The sequence below is a fragment of the Pan paniscus genome, chromosome 4 (genome assembly GCF_029289425.2).
Source record: "Pan paniscus chromosome 4, NHGRI_mPanPan1-v2.0_pri, whole genome shotgun sequence".
Taxonomy (NCBI): domain Eukaryota; kingdom Metazoa; phylum Chordata; class Mammalia; order Primates; family Hominidae; genus Pan; species Pan paniscus.
Genome location: NC_073253.2, coordinates 60,928,820 through 60,954,447, shown reverse-complemented (window position 1 = coordinate 60,954,447; position 25,628 = coordinate 60,928,820). Strand labels below are relative to the sequence as shown.

The window sequence follows — 25,628 nt, the reverse complement described above, 5'->3', positions numbered from 1 at the left end:
GAGCCATCTTCCCCAACAAAACTCTCTCTTGAGCTAAGGAAAAGAAAAAGAGGGGAAGGCCTCACTTCACCCCTGAGTGCTTTTTGGAGTAGGGTCTCTGGGTCTCTCAAGATCCTTTCAAGTGGCCAGTGAAGTCAAAACTATTTTTATAACAATACTGAGACATTACTGCGTTTTTCACTGTGTTGACATTTGCCCTCACGGTGCAAGAACAAGGATGGGGACTGGTGGTCATCGTATTCTTCATCACTGGGCACTCACAGGAAGAGAAAGGGAGAGGGACAGGGAGAGGCCAGCAGATCAATGAATTTTAATGCCACGGAATAGGAAAAACCATTGATATGGTTTCAGATTCCACATTGCAACTTTAAGAAACTACCACTTGTTGAGTTTTGGTGTAGTATCAGGGGATTATCCAGAATTATCTCCTGTTTTTCTAAGTCCATATCTGTGTAACACCAGATTAATCAATATAATTTCACCAAAACTACATGCCATAACAGATTGGATGCAGAAGCAGATGTGAGAATCCAAATGTCTGTTTTTAAGCCAGATATTTAAAATATTAGTAAAAATGTAAAGCAATGCCACTCTTCTCCCAGATTCTTTCATTTGGAGAAATATAGTTATTTTTCATAAAAGGTACATTATTTATGTTCACACATAATAGGCTTTTTGTTAAAGGACTTACCGAGTAAAGGGCTCTTGAGACCAAAGAGTTGGAGAAGCCCCAGCTTAACCTTCCATATTTCCTGCTCTGAATGTGGTGTCCCTCACAACTGCACCTAGGCAGGAGAGCACCCCGGAAGGGGTTCTCAAACTACTTTGTCTCAGGAACACTTTATCCTCTTAAAATTAATGTGAGGCAGGAGTTTGTTCTTTGTTTCTAAAAGTCTTGCCTGGCTCTGGAAAATCATAGCTCCTGACTTATTCTGCACTTCATGCCAGTGTAATGTTAATTTGTCCAGTTCTAAGAACAAAAACCAAGAAGGATGCATGTTATTTCCCCCCACCCCCAGAAATAAAACACAAATTCCTGTCTCACATTAAAGGAAGTGTCCTGCCTCCCAAACACAGGTCTGTTCCAAACACTTACTCACATTTCAGTGAGTCAGAAGGAAACAGACAGATATTCATCTCCCTGAAACCTGGCTGACTTCCTTCAAAAAGTCTGTAAGGAGCGTCAAAATCGTGTCACCGGTTAGTGAGCAGCCACCTAAGAGCTCTCAGGTGATAGCTGGAGTTTTAGTAAGCAGGTGAGTACCCCAGACAATTCAGAAAAAAATGCCTTCAGGTGTTTGTCAAGGTGAGTAAGTGCAGCCAGTAAGTGACTGATAAGAAAACAGGAAAGAGCCTGGGACTATATAATTTGGGTTCAAAGGGTATTAGTCATAACCCATCAGCAGCAACATCTGATGCATACCAATTTAATACTTTAACAATGTGACACATCAGCCCTATCTATAGTAAAGAGAAGAGCTTGATTTTTATGAATTATTAAGTCCTTCCCACCTTGAGCCACTTTGCTTCCTAGAGGCAGTATCTCAGGCATCCCATTCAGCTCATAGTAGCATTCCATGAAGATCTGGAATGATGACAATAATGATGATTATTAGACTCATAACTCCTTAAGCTTGATTTATGAAAACAGTTGGTTCCTTCACAAAAGTAGTCACTGGAAGAATTCTGGTTTCAGCAATGTGCTGGAAATTTGTGGCCAAACTTTTGGATAAAACATAAGATTCAGACAAGAAAAATTAATATCCTATTTCTTAGGTTTTTAACTAAAAATCTCGGATATAGAATGTTCTCTTTCCAGATGTGAGACTGAAATAATGGAAGAAAATGGTCACAGTCTATGTCACGGTGTAATGTAGACAGGGAGAGTCACAAGTGCATGTATGGGCTCTCAGCATTTTCTCTGGCCTTGAAGTTAATCTCCTAAACTCAGTCATTAAATCAGCTCTTAATTATCTCGGAGGAGAGGAAGTAATGATGATTTCTCTCTCTCTGTCTCTCTGTCACACACACACACACACACACACACACACACACACACAGCTCTTGCAGCAGGTATTGCTTAAATATCACCTCGGATAATCATAACTTGTGAGCAGATCTTCTTTCCTGATGAGTTAGTTTCTAACCTGGTCATTCTGCGCTTATTTTTGTCCCTTTCTCCACCCACTTAGGAAAAACAGAGAAAGGGACGCACCGCGCAGCCCCTAGGCACTGTGGTTTAGGGCTAGTGCCCTCGGCACCCGCTGCCAGAAGCCGGGCGCTGCCAAGGGCTGCGGAGGGGCCACGTTCTCCCGGGGACTGGGGCATCTCCTGCGTGCTGGCGACAGGCTGCGGGGGCGGAGTGGTGCCAGGGCGGGCGCTCGCCCGTCGGATGTGCCCACCCGTCCCGTCCAGGGCAGGAAAGCCTGCCAGGGCGCCATCCCCATCCCCACCGCCTCCAGCCTGCCGGGGCTGGGCCGCTCGCTGTACGGGAGCCAAGGTGCGGTTCCCCGGGTGTGGACGAGCCGAGGTGCAGCTCGCGGGGCCGCAGGGCCGGGGTGGGGCGGGGCGCGGCCGGAGCAGATCCGGTGTTTGCGGAATCAGGAGGGGCGGGCCGGGGCGGGCCCTCGGCGCTGCAGGAGCTGCCCAGAAACTTTTCCCTGCTCTCACCGGGCGGGGGAGAGAAGCCCTCTGGACAGCTTCTAGAGTGTGCAGGTTCTCGTATCCCTCGGCCAAGGGTATCCTCTGCAAACCTCTGCAAACCCAGCGCAACTACGGTCCCCCGGTCAGACCCAGGATGGGGCCAGAACGGACAGGGGCCGCGCCGCTGCCGCTGCTGCTGGTGTTAGCGCTCAGTCAAGGTAAGCGGGGATTTCGCTCTGCAACGGCTGCAGGAGGGACCCGCGCGGCTTCCTGGGGCTCGCTGGAGGGATTGGGCGGAACTAGGGAGCGAGCTCCGTGTGTTCCCTCGGATTCCACTTGGACTCGGGCTCCCAGCCACCAGGACCTGCTTGGAAAGAGATACTTCTTCGTCCCCTTCCTGCTATCCCAGGCCTTGCGTCCCCATTAGGCGCGTCTCGCCCTGTCTGTTAAGCACCCTCCAAAGTCATCTCAGTGAGTGCTTTGTTTTAGGTACACACACGCACACACACACACACACAGAGACACGCACGCACTCAGGCATGGACAGTGTGGGGATCCGCGGGTGTCCCGGAGACCGCGAGTCCTGCAGCCCAACTTCCCCTGGCTCAGACAGGTGCCGCGCCTGCCAGAGACCAGGGAAACCCGGAATCCAGTGCTGATGGCGGCCTGCAGCTCCCCAGCGCGGTGCTTGCTGGCTTTGCAGAAGCCTGCGAGCCCCAAAATGCTTATTTTTCAACCCAACGATGTGAATAATGTCTCTATTTCTTACTTGAGGACGAAGCGCTGTGTTTCTTCCCGGGGGGACTTGGAATAAACCAAGCGCCACTTAAATACTCGGCAGAGGGGGATTCTTCCTTCCCTTCTGCCTTCCTCTTATTGTTGTAACATTGTCTATTCGACGACTGTAAACTTAGGCTAGGAAAAGTTCTTTTCACTTCTGGATCCTAGATGCCGCAATGAGAGAATAAGCCGGAGCAGCCGCTCTAACTGTAGTGCTGTGGCAGTGGGGCCCGCCCACCTCCTGAGTTCTTTTACACTAAGAGGAGGAAATAAGGCTGGGGTGGAGAGCTTTTGTGGGACCATTGCGTGAGTACTTTTTCCCTGACCATTAGGCAGAGCTAGAGTGTGGTCAAATTTAAGAATTTTAGTTTATTTGGAGGGAGAAGGAGACACGTTTGTATATTGTAGTTTGAACAGCGATCAAAACAAAACAAAAAAGTTGTCTCTGATTTTAAAGTGTGTGTGTGGTTTTTTTTTTTTTTTACAAAGAAGATAAATATTTCCTAAGCTGTCCTCCTTTGAGACTGACATTCAGCCACTTGCTATTCTTTATTGTGGAGGAATGAATCCTAGTCCACGTCAACCTGGTGGCATTTTCTCCAGGTCAGAGATAAGAGAGAAACAGCACCACTGTCCCCAGCCCCAGCAGAGAATGGGCATCTTAGGTTTTCTGTCTCACCTGTATTAGGTGCTTCAGATACTTTCTCCGGGAACCAGATGAGTTGTTTTGAGGGGCCACCAACCCTAATCTACGGATTTCAGGTAAAGTTGGACTTGACATTGAAAATGAGTCTCTGGAAGACAACTAGAGCTAATAGAAATATAAACCCAAGCTTTTCATCTCTCTGTAATTACCCAGTATTAAAATAAGCTGTGGAAACATAACATCATTTTCTTATCTTTGAAGTGTTGAGGCTTGTTATGTAAAGAGCAGTGAGAAATTCTTTAATGGAATGTAGCGCTGCAAGGCGTGAAGTCAGGAACAGAGACTTAACCTGGAGTTAATAAGGACACCTCAGGGCAAGCAAGCAGAGATGATCGAAAATAACGTCTGCAAAAGTTTTGTGCATTTATTCCCTCCTCCTACTCCAGCCATTTGTATACTCAAGGAACAGGTTTTCTCTTAATTTAAGATCCTCATAAGAAAGCTCTCTCATTTGTGATATCACTTGAGGTTCCTGGAGAAGCAGCATCGTTTTTTGGTACCATGAGTATCCCAGGTTAACATGAATAAGTGAAATCTCTAGCTCAGTAGTATCTAAAATTTTGTATGGCATTATCCTATCTGTATAAAATTTCTCATTCACTATCATTACACACACACACACACATAACTATTATAAAATTATATGTATGTACAATTGCATCATATCACATACAAAAATTCAAATTTAAAAGCTATGTATGTGACAGAGCTTCATTATGATGATCTTAAATTAAGAGAAAACCTGTTCCTTGAGTATACAATATGCTGTGTTATGTATATACAATTGTATATACATAATATACATACATATACCTGTTAATATGTATAAAACACATGTGTGTTTAGACATCTTGTATCATCTCTAGCATACATGCAAACCACTTTAAAAACATGTCACCTTCAAATCTTGTTTTAACACTTACATTCAAATTTGCTTTCCAGAATAAGAAGAAACTGTACTCATAGTGTAGTCCTATATTTATCACCTTTCATTGCTCATTTCTAAGTGCTTAATACCATGAAAATGGTAAATGGGCAGTCTGAGGATGAAAAAGAGAGAACATAAGAGGCCTAGATAATCTGTAAACTAAATATAGGCCATTAGCAGAAGGCAAATGTAATTTTGAAATGAAGGCCATCACGTATTTTCTCCAATATGTTCACAGGTCAAGGATAGTCCTTCCACCCAGGTTCTAGACCACATCTTTTCTTACTATCCCTGAAACCCTGCCCCAGCACTCATCCCTCTTCAGTGCACGTCTTCAAATTCTCTCCCTAATGTAACTTCCCCTCAGTCTGTAAATATTCTAATTTTTCTTATTGTAAAAAAATATTTCTTTTGATATTTAATTTCCTCCTGAAACATCCTGTACTTCTGGCTTCTGTTCTCTTCCTGTTTTTCTCCTCCTTTCCTCGCTGCTCTCCCGTCATCTCCTTCACAGGCTCTTTCCTTGTTGGTGTTTGCAGAGTTTCATCCTGAATCCTCCTCTTCATTCTGCAGATTGTCTCTGGGCCCATTCCCTGCACAAGTCACTATCTCCAGCCAGCCTCCCCTTCTGAGTTCCAGATCAGTATTTCCGTCAGCCACCAAATTTCTCCAGCTAGACAGTCTGTAAGTAAGCCAGATTCAACATTTCCAAAACTGAATTTAATACGTGTCCTCCAGAATTTTCTCCTCTATTGGCTACCATTGTTTAATGGCAGTATTATTATCACACAAACATGAAAGCCAGGAATTTGTCCCCATGTTTTCAACCTCACAGCCACTCTCCAAATTCTCTTGGCTCTCCTCCCATCCATGCAACTCCTGCCACCCAGTCAGTCCCTCATCTTATGTCTGTATGTAACTTTTAAACTGGATTTTCTTTTCTTATCTCTCCAACCCATTCTCTTCATTTTCACTAATGATATCTTTCTAAGACACTTATACGTATCCAATTACTGCTTTGTTTCAAATGTTAGTGGCTCCCCATCTCAGGTAGGGTAAAGTGCCAATTTCTTGGCATGTCATAAAAAGGTACATTCTACCTATCCAATCTTTTCTTTACTGTACGCTTTCCTGAACACAAATACACATTCACACACACACACCACACACATGCCCACACATGTACACACTCTAAAGCCATCTATATACACCATTCTTTGTTATGACTACACCTGATCATACCATATTTAGTGTGAAAATATTTTCCAAATACTCCCTTTGCCTTCATTGCATTGTTGCTTTCACCCCTTTTCACTCATCTCTTTGCAACTGACCATTATCCAATGCTAGAAGGGTCAATCCCAAGCAAAATTATAAAGTAGAGAACTTTTACTTTTGCAACAAAAAGGAAAGCTTGAGGTAACCTACTTTGCTGGGTCCCACCCTAAACCACCTCTCTGGTCTCATCCTCAGCCCCTTAATGGACTTAGGCCGCCCTCTGATAAAGTAACTTTGCTCCCCTATGGCTTAGCAGTTATACCTGCCCAACCTCAGCTAAGCTTTGCTCTCTTAATACTAGGTCCTGAGCCACTGTTTGACTTAAATTTATGGACTGGGGTTTAGGATTCAGTATTTACAATGGCTCATATATTTCTGATATATGGTCTGGTTTGGAAGTGATTGCTTAAATATCATCACTGCCTCCCCACTTTCCTAAGATTAAAATTCCAGCGTTACCTACCCCATACCACCTTGTGGGATGATCACCAAGACAGGTAGATTTCAACATTAAGAGTTAGCGGCTGTGAGCGGCTGTGTCAGTTAAATTCCTTCCAAAGTGGATGATGACTACTCCCTGTCTTCATGTGCTGACAGCCCTGGAGATATTAAAAGGTAGAAGCTTGTTAATGTAAAGAGATGAGCTTCTCATGATGTAATTTTAGACATTCAGCAAAATAAAGACACATGTTCAGTCAATGTGTATAAAGTCAAGAATTTCAGGAAGAATGGGGAAAATATTTGGGGCCAAAAGTGTCCAGGCATCACATAAATTCTACCACTAAAGCCATAAGTCTTGACTACCAACACTGCTCAGCTTGGGATATTACTAAAAGATTTAGCACAGCATAAAACAAGAGAAACCATGAAAGATCACCGCTCTGATTGGCAAGTGAAAGAAATGGAAGGTGGGTGGAGTTCTTTTTTTCCAGTTGTTCAGTGACCAATCATTTACCAGCAGAACATACAGAAGAGTGGCTCCCTACAGGGGAGAATCCTAGCACTGCAAATCATGAGACAATAGACTCTGTGTATGACAGTGATTCCTATGCCCCTTCAGGTGATCCATAGAGGCTTTATTGATCTGGCTACAGTGAATTTCATAAAACTAATACTTGATAATATTCTTATAAGGTATCTACTTTATGTAAGGCTGTGTGTTAGGCTCAAGGTGGAATCAGAGAAAACTTAAAACATGGCTGAGAGAGGTTGGAGTTTATTTGGAAAAAAAGTCCAAACATAGGGAAAGGAAATTGTCTCAGCCCTGAAGCATACTTAACCAATTTCAGCCCCTTGTCATCTTCCTTTCTAGCAGAAGTCCATTTATTGAGTTACCATCCTCTTCTGCATAGCTAAAAAATTGAGGTGATGCTGAAGGGTGATTAGGCTGGTCCCAGGCATCTGGGCTGTGTCTGATTTAGCCATGGGCATGTAATGCAAGGTTGGCCAATGAGATCTGCTGGGTGACTTATGGGAAAAGAATTTTCATTCCTAAGAGAGATATTTGTTAAAGAAAATATTGTCAAGTTTGTATGTGAAATTTGGAACAACTACAGCCATCTTGCAACTGCGATGTCAACTAGCTTAAGGATAAAGCCAGTATACTGGAGTTAGCCTTATGGAAAGAAATGGACTTTGATGTTGTCTTTGAACATCTGAATTATTGGAATTTAAGATTATAGTATGTTTTGGTGTCTTTAAAATTTTCATATAATTTAAAACTTGGTTATATCATTTTCTATAACTTAGAGAGCTGTAACATCAGTTTCCATAGCATAATAGATGTCATGTGTTCACAATTAATGAGTGGTACAGATAACATGTTGAATTCAGAGGATGGAGAGATATCATTGTGATACATTGAAGTGTCGAGCCTCCTGAGATGTCTTCGTGGAAACAGGTAAGAATCATTACAGTTTAGATCTGCCATGAAGAACCTCAGAGATCCTGGAGTACAGTTTCTACCTTTTAAAATGGATGTAAGTGATACTAGAAAAGCAAGCAACATAACTAGCAATAGGACTCGTCTCCTAGTTCCTGGGGCAGATGTTTAGGTTCTTGAATAGAATACTGACGCAATGAAAACAGAAGGTCCTTATGCCCACAATGTGGTATTCAAGTTGTTCCCAGAGAGTGAAAGCTGAGTTGCAGCCACCAGACCTTGAAGGGCCTTGTAAATCATGATATAGAGCAGGGGTTTTATCCTGAGAACAGTAGAAAGGTCTTGAAGGGCCTTGAGCAGGGGAGTGACATGATCAGATGAGGAGAGTGGGTTGGATGGAGGCCAGGTGGAAAGCACCAAGATCATTTAGGGGGCTTTAGTTTTAGTTTAGGAGACCAGTTGTGAGATGATGGTGGTAAAAACTCAGATAGTGGCAGTAGGGAAAGAGACTGGAGGATTTATTGGAAAGGCATTAAAGAAGAAGAATGAACAGGATTTGATGATCGATTTACTATGGAGGTGGAGAGAGAGGGAGAAGATAAGGCTGATGCTTAGGTTTCTGATATGGACAAGTCAGTTGATTTTGTGCCATTCACTGAGATAAGCAGTGCTGAAGGAGAGCAAGTTGGAGGAAAAAGATGATCAGTTCAGGTCAACAGATTGAGTTTGAGACATCTGGATGTACACCTGGATGTATATGTCTAATTAGCAAATAGTTATATGTAGTGGCGTTAGGAACAGGCAAGAAAGTAAGATGGGGATAGAGATTTAGGAGTCACTGGCACCTAGAGAATAACTGAAGACAGGACATTAACAAGATGAGTCAGGCAAAGGGACTAGAAGAGGGCTTTGGCCATGGCTCAAGGAACTGCTTCAGAGGGTCAGGTGAGGAAGAGGAAATGTGAAGGGAGAGAGTAGGAACAGCTGGAGAAGTAGAAAGACAACTGCAAGAACTGGGGTAGCACAGAACTATTTGGAGAAGGAAGAGGTAGTGAATAGGGTAAACTTCTTCAAAGAAGTCAAGCAAGTTGATAGTCTTGAAGGGCAGTCTACATGGAGTGAGAAAAGAGAAATCAGAACAGAGTGGCCGGAGGAGTAATGGAAGATGAGGAAATGTAGAGAGTGTGAGAAAGTTTGGTATGATAGTAGAAGGGAGGAGAGAGTAGCAAGAGAGGTAAAATGGGAGCAGCTGCCTTTAAGCAAACATGGGAAAGGCTTGCATAAAAATTATTATAAGGAGATTTTTTATTTCTGTTACTTATGGTGCTGCATGGTACACTTGTAATGTTTTAAAATTGCATTGAGGTATATGTATGTGGCAGAGATTCATTGCACAAGAGAAACTGAGGGAAGGGGAGGAGCTTTGATGACTATACAAAGGATATTATCAGAGAGAAAGGAGAGGAAGAGAGTTAGGTGTCCAGCACCAGTAACAGCTCTGGCAGAAAGGAGCCCCTGCTTAGAAGCTGCAGGTGATCATGGGAAGGTAGGCAAAGCAGACCCTGGGCTATGAAATAGAGAGGATATTAACTAATCAGGGAAAGGTGTGAAGTTGATCCAGGTATGCAAAGAGGGAAAGAAAGCAGAGGTATGGAAAAAGGTACCTCCCATCCTCCAGAGTGGCTGCTTAGATTGATGAGCCCATGTATACATTTTGGTTTCAAACATACTTTTCACACTAATGCAGTTATGATTAATAAGCTGTTTTTAGGGCATGTAATATATAACACTCCAATTCCAGTGGCAGAATTAATATCAGTGCTTTAGTCAGATTTCCTAAAAAACAAACAAGTTCTTTTAGAAATATAGATTTATGTTTCTCCAGTTAAGCCTTCAATTCCTTATTTCTATCTAGTTTAATAAAGATCCCCAAAATAATCTTGTTAGAAATAACAGTCTCATATATCACAGAGAAATAGTGTTGTCTCTGAAAGATTTTGCTAGTAAAATGTGAAAGCTTTTTGCCCTGTAACTTAGTGTTGTTTTCAAAGCATTTCAAAACATTTTCATTGAATCATAAATTAGAAAAGAAGTTGATGTCTATTCTTAATTTTGTTAGTCATAATTAAAGTGCTTATATTCAAGTGTTTTATCCAGTCTATGCCTGCTAACTCTTGAACACGTAATTTACATTTTAGAACCAGTATAAACTTGAACTGCATATTTGGCTAATGTTTTCAGCTCCATAGACTGTTGGGACAGTTAATGGTTTTCAAATATATTTTCCTTCCTTTGAGAGACTTGTCTGTTCTGTTGCCCAAATAGGTAACAGAAACTTTGCAATTCCGTCAGCAAAGATTCCTGCATTATTATCTTGTTCTGAAAAGGTGACTGAAATTCTTCCATTTATTAGTTTAAAGTGTCTAGAGACAGTTTTTGCTACAGAAGCCATATATAACTCCTGACCACTGAAAGGCTTTCTGTATAAAAATGAAGTTAATGTTTAAACAGAGCAATGGAAATAAAAGAGTGTTCAAAAAATGGAAATAAAACAGAGCAATGGAAATAAAAGAATCACTGTATTGTCAGTGCAAGAGATTACTTCATTGTGTTTTGAAAGGCATGAGCAAAGCTATTGCACTGATGGACGCCTTGAACATTGGCAGTTGTCATTCTCCCGGATTCATTTGAAGGTGGCCTTTGTTTGTCTTTGTGCAGGCCTGATCTCATTTCCATGGATACCATGTAGAAATGCAGACTGAACACAAGCTGGCTTCGGGTCAGTTCAGTCAGACAACTCTATTCCAAATTGTTTACCAGTTGCCTTCAAGTCCTTTAGCCAACAGCTTCTTAGATGCTTGTTAGAATAGAGACCCCAAACCATCCTGGATTTCATAACCTCTTCTAAACCATATTCTGAATGCTGGTGCATAAAAATAGATATTTCAAAATAATTGACTTAGTGTTCTATGGTGGAGGAGGGGAAGGAAAAACTTAGCCTTGGAAATTGGGGCACTTTTATGTCATCTTTATTATTTTTTCAGTATAAAAATGTAATAAATAGCCCTAATGAGAAAATCTAATGCCACATTGAAAAATGATTAAAAATTTATGGAAGTAGTCATGGTAATTAAGAAATGCCTTTATTATTACACAGCATTTAATTTTTGCCCCTCAAATAATCTGCCTATAATATATTAGTGTCATTTTATTATTTTTTTTGCTATGGTTCAATTGAGCTATCACCTTAACTCTTTTTAAAAGTGAAGGCCCAGACCGAGTGCAGTGGCTCATGCCTGTAATCCCAGCACTTTGGGGGGCTGAGGTCAGGAGTTCAAGACCAGCTTGGCCAACATGGTGAAACCCTGTCTCTACTAAAAATACAAAAAAATTAGCCAGGTGTGGTGGCAGGTTCCTGTAATCCCAGCTACTCGAGAGGCTGAGGCAGGAGAATTGCTTGAACCTGGGAGGCGGAGGTTGCAGTGAGCCAAGATTGGTGCCACTGCACTTCAGCCTAGGTGACAGAGCCAGACGCTGTCTCAAAAAAGAAACCCAAAAAACAAACAAACAAAAAAGGCAAAGTCCCATGAGCTCCTGCCTTTTTTCATGTCCTCTCTCTCTTTCTGGAATACTCTTTAGCCCCAGCCTCCATTCTGTGCATCGTTTAAATCTTAATTTCACTGAGGTTCATGCACCCTAGGAACCCTGCCAATCTTCTAATTCAATTTAGGTATCACTCCTCACTTGGACCCTTCCATAGCAATGTTACATTCTATTTCAATAACCCTTTCAGAACTTGGCTATTGTTCTTACAGACTGCAAGCTGAGAAGACAGGCCCATATCATCTTCACTTGTATCAAGGGTTCTTGGCACCATTTTATTCAATGAGTGATGAATCTATGAGCCATGTATGACAGCTACTGTAATGGGATTAAAGACACACTTTCTGAATGAAGGCCAAGCTGAAAAATTTCTACTTCTTTCCAATTAGTATATGCAAAAATAATTCTATTTGTAAGTGTATCTGAATTTGCTAAAATATTCCTTTAGTTGATAAATTTGTTTTCACTTCTTTGACAGAGTTTGTTTGCTTTTAAAATGTTTTTCCTTTTTCATAACATGTCTAACTAGGATAGCTCTGTTGACAAGTAACAGGATTAATGAAAGTATTAGGACAGTACAGATATCATTTTTTCCCCAAACTCTTTTCTGTTCCCCTTTTCTGTTCTCATAAAGCAACACCATGATTTATCTTCAGCTTGACTCTCTCTCCCACTGAATACATTCTTTAAGATTACCTTCTGTCCTATTTATCATTGTATTTCAGGAGCCTGGCTCATAGTAAGCACTCAGAAAATGATATATTAAAAAAGAAAAAAAATCAAAATTCAAATACAGTAAATTTTAAAACTTTTATTTATTGTAAAATGTAACATACATGTAGACAAATGCATAAAAGGTAAATGTACAGCTTTTTAGGGCTTGGGTTTCATTTTACTCTACTTAGAATTAGTAATTTTGTTTGTTACTATTTCACGGATGCTGCCACAAGACATGAAACTTCTGGGTAAGAGACAAAGGTCTTTATTACTCATTGCACAGCAAGTAACTTGATCAGCATATCTGTGTTGATACCCTTTGCCCACCAAGACACAGAGGGGCAACACAGAGGGCCCAGATAGATGCCTAAACATGCAGTAAGTTGCATTACAGAAAAGGAACACTGAGCATGGTGAATCTGCTGTTTTGTAGCAAGTCAGAAAGCCTGTTCTTTGTCCCACAGGGAGATGTTACCTCATTCTTCAAAGCTGCTCACTGCAAAGACATCCCTGAGAAATGCTATGGTAAACAGTCATCAGGGTCTTGCATCTCAGGCATACTCAGCAGATATGTAGGTGTGTTAGATCTCCATGGAAGCATGTCTCCCAACACAGCTTAACACATAATTTTTTAAAATGTTGTGTAAGCACAACTCAGATAAAAAAATAAAAATAAAAGATTTCCAGGATCCCAGAAGTCCCCTATATGCTGTTTTCCAATCACAAATCCATTTCTCTAGTCTTATTTTTTTGGCAATGATTTCCTTGCTTTCATTTATACTCCTACTAGTTAAATATACCATCTACACTCAAGGGTTTAATTTTGCTAGATTTTAAGTATACACACACACAATTATGCAATACATATTATTTTGTTTTTGAATTTTTTAACATTGCATTTATGAGATTAATCTATATGTTGCACATAGATATAGTTCTTTTGTTTTCACCACTGTACAGTAAATAGTATAGTATTTTTATCACACAGTTCTCCTTCATCACCAGATTGCTAAGAGATTTTTTAAAGTGACAATTGAGTATTAATTTTATAAATATTTTTCTGCATCTATTGGTGATTACATAAATTTTTCTTCTTTATTAATGTGGAAAATTACATTGATTGATATTAAAATGTGATGAAAACCTGGTATTTGTGGTATAAACCCAAGTTGATCCACATGTTCTTTTTATAGGTTGCTGGATTTTGTTTAGAATTTTTGTATTCATGTTCATGAGTGTGATTATCCTATAATTCTTTATGTTTCTTACCCTCTCTACTGTATTGTCCCTCCATATGTCTGCCTACACTTCATTCTGGTTAGTTTCTTTTATCCTATATTACTGTTTACTAATTTTTGTTTCAACAGTGTGTATTCTGGAGTTAAAACATTCATTGAGTTCTTAATGTTGGTTATTATATTTCTCAGTTTATGAGTTTCTATTTGGTTCTTTTCTAAATTTCTTTGCTAAGATGTTTAAGTTTAGCTTGTCCCCTTCACAACTTTTGTAAAGTTAGTGCTGGTTCTCATTTATGTTGCTTTCTTTCCCCTGGTGCCTGCTTATCTTAGCTAGACGTTATATTAGAAAAAATTATTTGACAAAATAGTTTGAGGCTTGGGTGATATTTTTCTACATGAAGCATTTTCTTTTTTTTCTTTTTCTTTTTCTTTTTTTTTTTTTTTTTTTCTTGATGAAGTCCAGCTCTGTTGTCCAGGCTGGAGTGCAGTGATGCGATCTTGGCTCACTGCAACTTCCAACTCCCAGGTTCAAGCGATTCTCCTGCCTCAGATTCCCGAGTAGCTGGGAATACAGGTGTGTACCACCATGCTGGGCTAATTTTTGTAGTTTTAGTAGAGATGGGGCTTCACCATGTTGGCCAGGCTGGTCTCGAACTCCTGACCTCAAGTGGTCCACCCACCTCAGCCTCCCAAAGTGCTGGAATTACAGGTGTGAGCCACCACACCCAGCAATAAAGCATTTTCATTTGCTTCTATTGAGACAATACCCTAGAAGTTTTGCAGTGGCAGTGTGATGACCAATGAGGTTTATCTGAGGTGCGATTATTGCTAATTGAAGCAGTGCCCTGGAGGTACTAGAATTCCTTATCAGTTTCATACAATTTCAGGGCTTGATTTTTTATAGGTTACCCAGACAATTCATTCAAGGGCTGCTTTACTTATGGTTCACATGTCATGTAAGGACCAGTGGTTTTGAGCATAAACTCTATTCCTGGGATTTATCAGATACCCCACTTTTGACAGGTCTTGGATTTCACTTTTCAGATCCTTTTTAGGATTGGCAAATCGCTTTCCTCACTGTCCTCTAGCAAGACAAAAAGTGATTCAACTCCCCAGCACTTTGGAAAGCCAAGGCAGAAGGATTGTTTGAGGCCAGGAATTTGAACCTAGACTGGTCAATATAGCGAGACTCTGTTTCTACGAAAGAAAAATTTAAAAAATTAGCCAGGAATCGTGGTGCATGCCTGTAGTCCCAGCTACGCGGGAGGCTGAGGCAAGAGGATCATTTGAGCCTGAGAGGTCAAGGCTGTAGCAAACCTGGATGACAGAACAAGGCCCTTTCTAAAAAAAAAAAAAAAAGAAAAGTGATCCAACTGTCTGCCTGAGACATTTCTCTGAACTTCTTTCTTCACCCCATCTTCTTAGCAATTTGATGCTTTAGAAGACATCTTAAATATCTTGTTTTATATTTCTTGCAATTTTTCAGTGATCTTCAGTGGGAGAGTTGGTTAAAATAACAAAGTCTTTTATTGCCAAAGGAGAAAATCTGGAGTAGTGTTTTAGAGTCCCCTTTTAAAAAAATATTGATTTTTAATTTTCCAAATTCCCCTCATACTATTTATTGATGTGGCATTTTAACTGATAGAAAATTAGATTTTTTTCAAAATAGATTAAAACAATATTCAATATTGGTTAGTATTCTAAAATTTTAATTTTATAGTATAAAACATTTTTAACCAATAAATTCAACTCACTTTTTAATATATATCTGTATATTTGCTTGTATTAATTACTCCCTTTTCTTTAACTGTGAAGTAAATGTGTCCATTGAAATACTAAACTTGATTAATAATTTTATTTTGTGGATTTTCTTTATAAAGTTGAATATTTAAATATCTTTAGAGAAAAATGACACATACTAAAATAATTAACAGAAAAAATATTTATATTTCTTTTGATATTTACATGTGATTATATGAATATAATCTTTTCATAGATATACTCACTATATGCAAATGAATACTGCACTTTTATCACTTAATATATTTTGTATATACTTTTCCATGTGAGTTTTATATTTATAACTTTAATGCATCCTGCCATGCCATGGTTAACTATTGTCCCATTGTTAGATATTTAGGTTGTTTCCTGTGGGATATTTTGCCCCCCACTGTAAATAATGTGGCTATAAACATCATTGTACAAGAAGTTTTTTCTTTTCTTTTTACTTTTGGATCATTTCCAAAAGGGGCATTACTATGTCAAAGAGTGTGTGTGTTTTTAAGCTCTTGTTGCATATGGAACAGTGTAGCCATCTGTAATGTGGAATTTACCAATTTCATCAGCATTAGATTTTCATTTACTTCTTGAAGTTTGATGGATATAAAGTGGTGCTCCATATTTATTTCCATTCTTTTTATTCATGAGGGTGCATTTTTTCAAGTTACGATTTTAAAATGCCTATCTTTTGAAAAAAATATTTTTAGATTAGGGTATTCTAGAAATTTGACCTAGAAGAAACCTCAAGATATCATCTAGTTCAGTGTCCTGCTTTATTCTTATGATAACTAGCCTTGAAGTGACTAAAGCCCATGACTCCAACCTGAACAGAACACTCCAGCCAGTATAGTGTCCATCATTTTAAGCTACCCATTGGGGCTCCCTCTCAAAATCTCTTTGACAAACTGCCCTTTGTCTTTTATTCCCCACAGGCTGATTACAATCCATTTTCACTTGAGGAATGGCCATCTTCTAGTTAAAATTTCCACACTTCCATGGGTCAGAACCCTTTAAGGGAGAGGGAAGACATTCTGTTTGCCAGAGCACTTGACTGTGAGTAACTGAATCTGTAGACTGTTCTGGTTATCCCTTGACATGTAACCCGTCACCCCAAAATTTAGTGATATGAAACCACAATCTCACTTATTATCTCTCATGGTGTCTTGGGTCAGGGCTTTGAGAATGGCTTGGCTGGGCAATCTCACTCGAAGTCTCTCACATACTGTTAGAGGGAGGCAGCTCTCCCTCTTCCTGTGGTATCCTCAAGCCTCTCCACATGGTGCCCTCTGAGTAAGTTGACTTCTTGCATGGTGAGTAGGGCACCAAAGGCAACCATCCCAAAAGAAACTGGCAGAATGGATGGGCTTTTATAACCTTGGCTCAGAAATCACATAACTGCATCTATTCATCAAAGCAATCACAAAGTCTCACCTAGATTCAGGGGGAGGAGACTTAGATTCCACCTATGGATGGGGAGTGTCAAAAGATTTCCAGACATATTTTTAAACAAAGTAGTAACTTAATAAACTTAATGGTCCTCGATCATTCATTGTTTTTTTTTATTTTTATTTTTTGGAGATGGGGTCTCACGACGTTTGCCCAGGCTGGTTTTGAACTCCTCAGCTCAAGCGATCTGCCCTCCTCAGCCTCCCGAAGTGCTGGGATTACAAACTTTTGAGAGACCATGCGAGGCCCCATTTGTTGTTTAGAACAGTGTTTGGGCATGGATATTATTGACAATTGGGGCCAGATAATTTTTTTTTGAAGTAGTAAGGTAGGGTGGGGGTGTCTGGTCTGTGCATTGTAGGATATTGATTATCAGCCCTGTCCTCCACCCACTAGACGTTAATAGCAATATACTACTCCAGCTGCCCCAGAGTGACAACCAAAAATATGCCCAGACATTACTAAATGTCCTCTGAGGGATAAAATTGCATCCAGTTGAGCACCACTGCACTAAATGAACATATATTAAGCACATTTAATGTTCATGGCAACATGAAAGAGAACTCCAACTCTGGAGAGTAAGTTAAATCCCATCATTTTTCTGGGTAACTTTAGATAAGCCAAAGGCAAACAATTCCCTACCTTGTTGGGTCATTGGGAAGATCAAAGGGGATTATAAGTGAAAAAGTATTTTTCAGATTGTAAAAGCATATGGAACATTATTTTTTAAAAAATCAGTACACTTGGTATGCATCCATTTTTATCATCATTCATTTATTTAAGGGACCTTCTTAAGGGACTTTTATGGAGTGCCTATTGTATACCCACAGAGTGTCAGGCCTGGGGGACTGGAGGATTGAGGCAGCCAGCCCCCTTCCAGAAGCTCTTCTTTCCATTTCTAGCATCACCTGTACAGGAGAATAGTAGCACCTAGATCCTTAGTGAATGTAAAGTTTGACACTTAAAGCAAGGACTTTCTAAGAAAATTGCATCTTTCTTTTTTTAATAAAAGCAAGGGGAAATGTTATGCCACTGCATTCCAAAAGCAGTTGTAAGGGTCATTTTGTGCTTTTGGTTTTTGCTCTAACGTTTTGTTTAAGGACTAGAGCCATAAACCAAACATTGCAGAACTTAAATCTTTACACAGTGTGTGGTCATTTCCAAAAGGCCTACAACTTCTAAGTTTAGTTGCTTTGTTTTTTTTTTTTTTTTTTTTTTGGAGGGGGAGGAGAGGACTTTCTACTTGCATTACTGTCCTTTCAACATGAAGACAATGCTATTGGAAAATGAGATTTCCTGTGGTGATGTATGTGTTCAAAAGATCTAATGTGACCTATGATCATTTCCCGTTGCCATACACATTCTGAGTAATGATGAGATACACTTTAGAGTTTGAAGTCTATTTGCTTAGGTTCAGAGTCAGGGTCTGAGTAACCCCACTTCCTGTTTGTGTGACTTCCTGGAGGGTCCATGGAAGGATAATATTTTCTTGGCTTTTGTGGTGTGCTTCTCGTGTGCGTCAGCAAAATGCAGCAACATGTCATCCTCCTACCCATTAGACAGCAATTTTCAGAAACGTGAATATAAACTTGCTCAGGATATACTTTTTATGTTAGAGATGAAAGTGGGGGCCAGGTGGGCAGATCACTGGAGGTGAGGAGTTTGAGACCAGCCTGGCCAATGTGGTGAAACCCCATCTGTACTAAAAATACAAAAATTAGCCAAGCATTGTAGCAGGTGCCTGTAATCCCAGCTAACAGGAGGCTGAGGTAGGAGAATTGCTGGAACCCGGGAGGTGGAGGTTGCAATGAGCCAAGATTGCACCACTGCACTCCAGCCTGGGCAACAGAGCGAGACTCTGTGTCACAAAAAAAAAAAAGATGAAAGTGGGATAATAAATTGCCATGCCTTATTAAATTTCTCAAGAAGTGTGCCCCCCTCAGTAGTGCATAATGATACTAATCATAAAAACAAAAACAATCTACTAAGTACTTACCATTTGTTAGACACTGGGTCGAGAGTTTTATATGCGTTGTCTGACCACAATGAGGTAAACATATACATGATATCTATTTTACAGATGGGAAAGGAATGGCTTATACAAAACAAGGAACTTGCTCAAGGTCACAGTACTATTCAAACCTCAGAGGCCAAGCTCTTAGGCACTGCGATATACTACTGGCTTTGCTCAGTAAATGCACCTTTCAGCTTAAAAAATGCTGTACATCACAAACTAACACAGAAACAGAAAACCAAACACAGCATGTTCTCACTCGTAAGTGGAAGCTGAACAATGACAAGACATGGACACCGGGAGGGGAACAACACACACTGGGGCCTGTCGGTGGGGGCGAGGGGAGAGACAGCATCAGGATAAGTAGCTAATGCATGCTGGGCTTAATACGTAGGTGATGGGTTGATAGGTGCAGCAAACCACCATGGCACACGTTTACCTATGGAACAAACCTGCACATTCTGCACATGTATCCCAGAACTTAAAATAAAAACTTACAGTTGTGAAATTTTTCAAAAATGGTGTACATCTCTTAATGGTATTAGCATACTTCTGCCATGCCATCACCCCGTAATATAGTCAATCTTCTTTTTAGGGTTCTCCTGTAGCTAGATTCTTGAAAAAGTTAAATGTTCTATCAAATTCTAAATAGAAAATACAGTGTGTTTATTTGCATGAACATATGTGTATATGGGTATGTATATTTTAAATTAATCTGTCTTTTAATTCATTGATGTATATACCTGCACAGTAGCCTGCATTCAAGCATTTTCCTTTGAATCAGTCTAGAATTCTGAGGATTTATTAGTTAATTAAACTGTTCTTTATTAATCTCCTATTATATCCGTAACTTGTTAGGTGGAAAGGTGAAGCAATCAGTGTTTATTCAGTAATTATTATTGAACCACGACCATGTGCAAGGTATTACTCTAAGTGCTGGGGAATATATCAGTGAACAAAATAGACACAGCCCCTCTCTGTTAGGGTCAAAGGCATATTTATCATAAAACAAGTGAAGCCGAAGTTTCAGGGGCCCTCCCTGTGCACTTCCCTTCCTCTGTTTTCACAGTGCCAGATATTTTCATTCAACATGCAAAAGGTTAAGGTCACTGTCTCTTTTCTATCCTAACACAACATATTTCAACAACAAGAACATCAAAAAAAATTCATTAATCAACTTCATCAATTCAGAGGTTCTGGATTAATCACTATAAAACAAAGCATGAGGTGCCTTGAAATGCTGTAGCTCCTATGCAGACTTAGAAAACAGTCCTAAACATGTGCATGGCATCACAAACAGGGAGGTGTGAAAGCGAAAGGAGCTTTTCCTAACTACGAATAATGATAATTTTAAAAATTCAATGTAGCATGCTAGAAGAAAAAATGAATTCTCTTGTTCTCTTTAGAGAATAGGACTTAATAAAATTGCTGTCATGTGAAGAGGTGATCTAGAGCAGAGCCCCAAACTAGGAAAAAACGAGTTGCATAAGTGTGTCAGGCAGTCAGTTGGATTTCCAGGAAGTACACTACAGTAAGAGCTGCCAATAGTGAGCATCAAAGGAGTTGGAAGAAAGGTATGCACAGGCTAGGATGGTCAGAAAAGACCCTAACCAAAATTTATAGAGAAGTGGCTTGTGAACAGGGTATAATAAAAGAAATACTAACTTCAGTTATGTCTGTTTTTTCCATATATTGCCTCAAGATATGTGAGACATATCCTGCTAATGAGCAAGTTAGGTGACAGGCACTGACTTGCTAAATACACACAAAATATGCTATTTTGAGAGAGAGAAACGGGGAGAGAGAGAGAAAAAAAAAAGAGAAAGTTTATCCTTTCACATAGAAGCAATTTAGGAAGAAGTGGAGAAGTAGAAAGTGACTTCATGAGATGGTATTTCTAGTAACTCTTGGGCCAACACACTTTCTTCTGTATTTCACTGTCTTCCTCTCAGCCACTGAGAGACAGCAAGTCTACCAGATGGTGGCTTACCCTCCAGCAATCTTATGAAAAAGAGAGAATCTATTGAGTTGTTAAGAAGCACTAACTCATAATAAATGGACATTAGAGGCAATTGCAATGGGCTTTTGGAGATGTTCCTGGCCTGAAGATTGAATTTTTGAAATGTGAAAGGGCCTCCAAATGATCTAAACACATGCCACAGTACTCCAGGACTTGATGCAGTTACAAAACAAAATGAAAACAACTTTGGATTGTTTTCACACAAAATATAAACCTTAAATGATACAACTGGAATTATTGTATATCTGTCCTTATATTTATATCTGTGCATAAATGTATGGACAGAATTATCTTCAAAACCTGAAATAGTAAATTGGAATTTTCTGGTGTAATATACTTTCTCCTTGTATTAGTCAGCTCGGGTTATCATAACAAAATATCACAGACTAGGTGGCTTAAACAACAGAGACATATTTTCTCACAGTTCTGGAGGTTAAAAGTTCAAGATCAAGGCTCTCTCAGGTTGGTGTTGGTTTCTACTGAGGACTCTCATCCCGGCTTATAGATGGGCACTTTCTCACCATGTCCTCACATCACCTTTCCCTATGTGTGTACTGAGAGAGAAAGATCTCTGGTGTCTCTTCTTCTTGTAGGGACATCAGTCATACTAGATTAGGGCTTCACTCTTAGGACCTCATTTGACCTTAACCACTTCATTAAAGGCTCTGTCTCCAAATACAATCACATTGAGGGTTAGGGTTTGAATACAGGAATTTTGAGAGACACAATTCAGTTTGTAACACCCCCTTCGGCTTAATGGTTTAAGGGGTTTATTTCTGGTCATGGAAGTGACGCTCATGTATTTCTTTGATATGAACACAAAGTAAGTGTCAAACATATGATATATGGATGCACTGTAAAAAACAAATAGCCGCAAATCATGAAGCAGGATATTATCGCCAGATGTCAGCTAGAGTCTCTCTCTCTGCCTCTTAAAATTGAGATAAGATTTATTCAAATCCCTATTCCATTCTTATAAGAAAATGCAGTGCCCTCTCAAGATTTCCGTGAACTCCCAGGAGATGTGCATTTTCATTGACTTGGGCCCTCACTTCCTGACTGCAGAGTGTTTATTCTCCACTCTGCCAGGTCTGGTATTTGATTTTGACCCTAGGTACAGTCAATACATTAGCCTGATACTGTCTCATGGATGCTGCAAGATGCCATGACATGCATGAGTCAGAGAAGGACTTTATTACTCACAGCACAGCAGGCAGCACGAGTATGAGCATGTGTCTATCAGTTCCCCTTTCCCCACTCTAGTCTCACAGTGTTACATGAAGGGGCCCAGACAGACACCTGCACACAGTGGGGTGCAAAACAGGAAAGAAACAATGAGCTTGGTGGACCTGCTGCTTTATAGCAAGCAGTCAGCAAGCCTTCTCTTTGACCTGGGGGAAGAGATTATCTCACCCCTCAATATTATTCATCATAAACACAATGCTAAGAAATGGCCCAGGTAAATAATAGTCAGGGCCTTGCATTCTTGATATACCCATTGTATTAAGTTGAATGGTAGTCTCCCCCAAATATGTCTCTATTCTAATCCCCAACACCTATGAGTATTACCTTATCTGGAAAGAGGGTTTCTATAGATTGCCTTGAGGAGACTGATGGTAAAAACATGAAGGTTCAAGCTACTTCTGGTGAGGGCTCAGAAGGAAACCAGGAATATGCTGTTGGAAACTGCAGAAAATGTCCTCCTTATACAGCGGCAGAATATTTGACCTAATTGGGTCTTACTGTTGTTCAGAAAGCATACAACTTTTAAGTGAGGAACTTGGATATTTAACTGAGCAAATTTTCAAGCAAAATATTCAAGGTGTAGCCTGTTTTTACCTGCTAGATATAGTAAATTGTGAGAGGAAAGAGATAATTTGAAGGATCACCACTTGATGATCTGGCAAATTCTCAGCCTATCTAGATTGATTATATATTTTATATATATATGCTGAGTGTTATGGACTGAATGTTTGTGTCTCTCCAAAATGCATGTGTTGAAATGCAATCCCCAGTGTGATGGCATTTGGAGATTGAGTCTTTGGAACATAATTAGGTCATGTGGATAGAGCTGTCTTCCTGCCTTGTGAGGATGCAACAAGAAGTCAGCAGCCTGAAACTTGGAAGAAGGCTCTCACCAGAACTTGACCATGCTGCACAATGATTTTAGACTTCCATCTCCAGAACTGTTAAGAAATAAATTTCTGTTGTTTTTGAGCCACCCAGTCTATGGTACTTTGTTATAACAGGCGGAATGAAGACACTCATATTAGGAGTTTCACTGTTAGAAAAGCATCCTCTGAAAGCAAAGGGTGTGGCTAGACATCCTTTTGTGGAAAAGATTAGGTATGTGGTTGCCGGATCCTCTCAACCATCTCAACAGCAATCAAAATAGTGATGAGGTTATCCAGGAAAGATTTCCTGTGGAGAGCTCTTTTGTTTAGTGGCATGAATCCTGCATTACCTACATAAGAAACCTGCAAATTTTAAAAAAAATGTTATCTCAGCAGAAACATTGCCATCTTTGACTGAAGGTGATAGAGAGGCAGAGGCCAGAGGAGCTGTTGAGAGCCCAGAGGCCTATGGTTGACAGCCCAGAGAACAGAGGCTCGAACAACAGAGGATTATTCTCAGGCCTTGAAATCTAATGGAAAATTTCCTGCTAGGTATTAAATTTGTTTAAGGTTGGTGACCCTTTTACTCCTTCCAATTGCTGCCTTTTGAAATGGGAGTGTCTATCAGATGCCTGCCCCACCATTATATTTTGGAAGCAGATAACCTATTTTCTAGGCTCACAGGCTTAGAGATGGAGAGGAATTTTGCCCCAGGACAGATCATGCCTGGCATCTCACTCACACCAAATTTAGATGATGAGGTTTGGGACTTTTGAGCTGACAATATTTAGATGAGATTTCAAGCTCAGAGTTAATTCTGTAATGGGTTGAGCCATTTGGAAATGTTGAGATACCTTAATGAATGTATTTTGCATGTGGCATGAATGTGAATTTTGGGGGGCCAGGTGACAGAGTATAGTGGCTCCCAAAAAGATATGTCCATGTCTTAATCACTGGAACCAGTAATTGGAAAAGGGGTCTTTACAGATGTGGTGGTTAAGGATCTTGAGATGAAAACATCCTGGATTATCTGGGTGAGAGCTAAATCCAATGACAAATGTTTTTGTAAGAGTGGGGCAGAGGGAGATTTGACATATGTAAAGGGGAGGAGGATATGTGACCACAGACATAGAGATTGGAGTGATGCAGACACAAGTTAAGGAATGCTCACAGCCCCAAGAAGATAGAAGAAACAAGAAATGGATTCTTCTCTGGAGCCTGCAGAGGGAGCAGAGCCCTGCCAACACCTTGATTTTGGACTTCTGACCTTCAGAACTGTGAGAGAAGAAACTTCTGCTGTTTTAAACCACAACGTTTATGGTAATTTGTTACAGCAGCCAGAGAAAACTAATGTATCCATTAAGACATATAGAGGGGCCAGAGACCCATAGAGGACTGACTTTCCCAGCCGACTAATCCTGTAGTTGTTCCTTTGTTTTGCCTAAAAGGTTGAATTTTCTTCCTTAACTTTCCCACAAAATCATTCATACAATACCTTTGTGTGTGTAATGAGCTTTCGCCAAGGTGTGGTGAGATCAGAGGCAAGCCAATTACAGCAATACAAACAGACTAAACTACTGTTAGGCATCCCTGTTGCTGCAGGTTTCCAACCCACCGCTATGTTGCTGGTCATCCTTTCGTTCCCTCTTATCATTGTTCCTGCCTCCCTCAAAGTCCTATTCAGCTTCCTCCTTAGTGGCCCTGCCTCTTTATTACTGATGCCCTGAAAGTTTTATCTGCACCTCAGTTTATCAACGATTTTTCTACACAAAGATAGTTTCTCTCTAAAATATAAGTATAAAATATTTTCCCCATTAAATAATAAATGATTGCATGAGAGTAATGGTGTTTAAAAAGAACTTTGAGAGATTCATTGTAGTGATGGTGAGTATGTGAGTGGGGGGGAGTGAGGGGAGTGGTAATAAGGAAGGAAGGTAGGATGGGACCAAGAAAACCCGGACTCAGAAGGATGTTGGAATTAGAACCAGTCAGAGCTAGAGAAGCAAGGTCCTCAAGGCTGAGAATATGGTCTCATGCATCCAGACATCAAAGTTACAAAGTGGAAGAATTTGCCAACTTAAAATGTAAGTAATGAGTGTATTTGAAAACAAATTTGTCATCACTGATTTTAGCAAAATCTGTGTAAATTAAGTACAAAGAAATTGTCATGGTTATAAAAAAAATCCTTGGGAGCAGTAAAGGGTTATTTATATGTAAAATATCATTATAGTCTTAGGAAGTTGAGCACAGCCTGGCTTTCATTCTGCACCACACACTAGAGTGGAGATTCCCTCAGGATAAGGACTGTATTTTAAATTTCATTGATGATTAACACTTTCTACAGGGTGGGAAAATATTCTCCTACTGTATACTCTTGCTGAGAATTTGTAAGGTTTGTGGATGCATTTGGATTTATTTGGATAAAAAATGATGAGTTTGTTCCTAATACACATGAGATAGATTTGGTTTTCTGTTCCTGG

At 40.0% G+C, this 25,628-nt stretch overlaps 1 protein-coding gene across 1 annotated transcript in view; it reads left to right on the top strand.

The window, feature by feature from the left end:
* Positions 1–2,359: 2,359 nt before the first annotated feature.
* The window catches only part of ITGA2 (integrin subunit alpha 2), a 109,057-nt gene continuing 85,788 nt past the window's right edge, over positions 2,360–25,628 (top strand). The window contains exon 1 of the mRNA XM_003827351.8: positions 2,360–2,861. Coding sequence (XP_003827399.4) covers positions 2,393–2,861 — 469 coding nt within the window. The 5' untranslated portion in view covers positions 2,360–2,392. The remainder of the gene's footprint in view (positions 2,862–25,628) is intronic.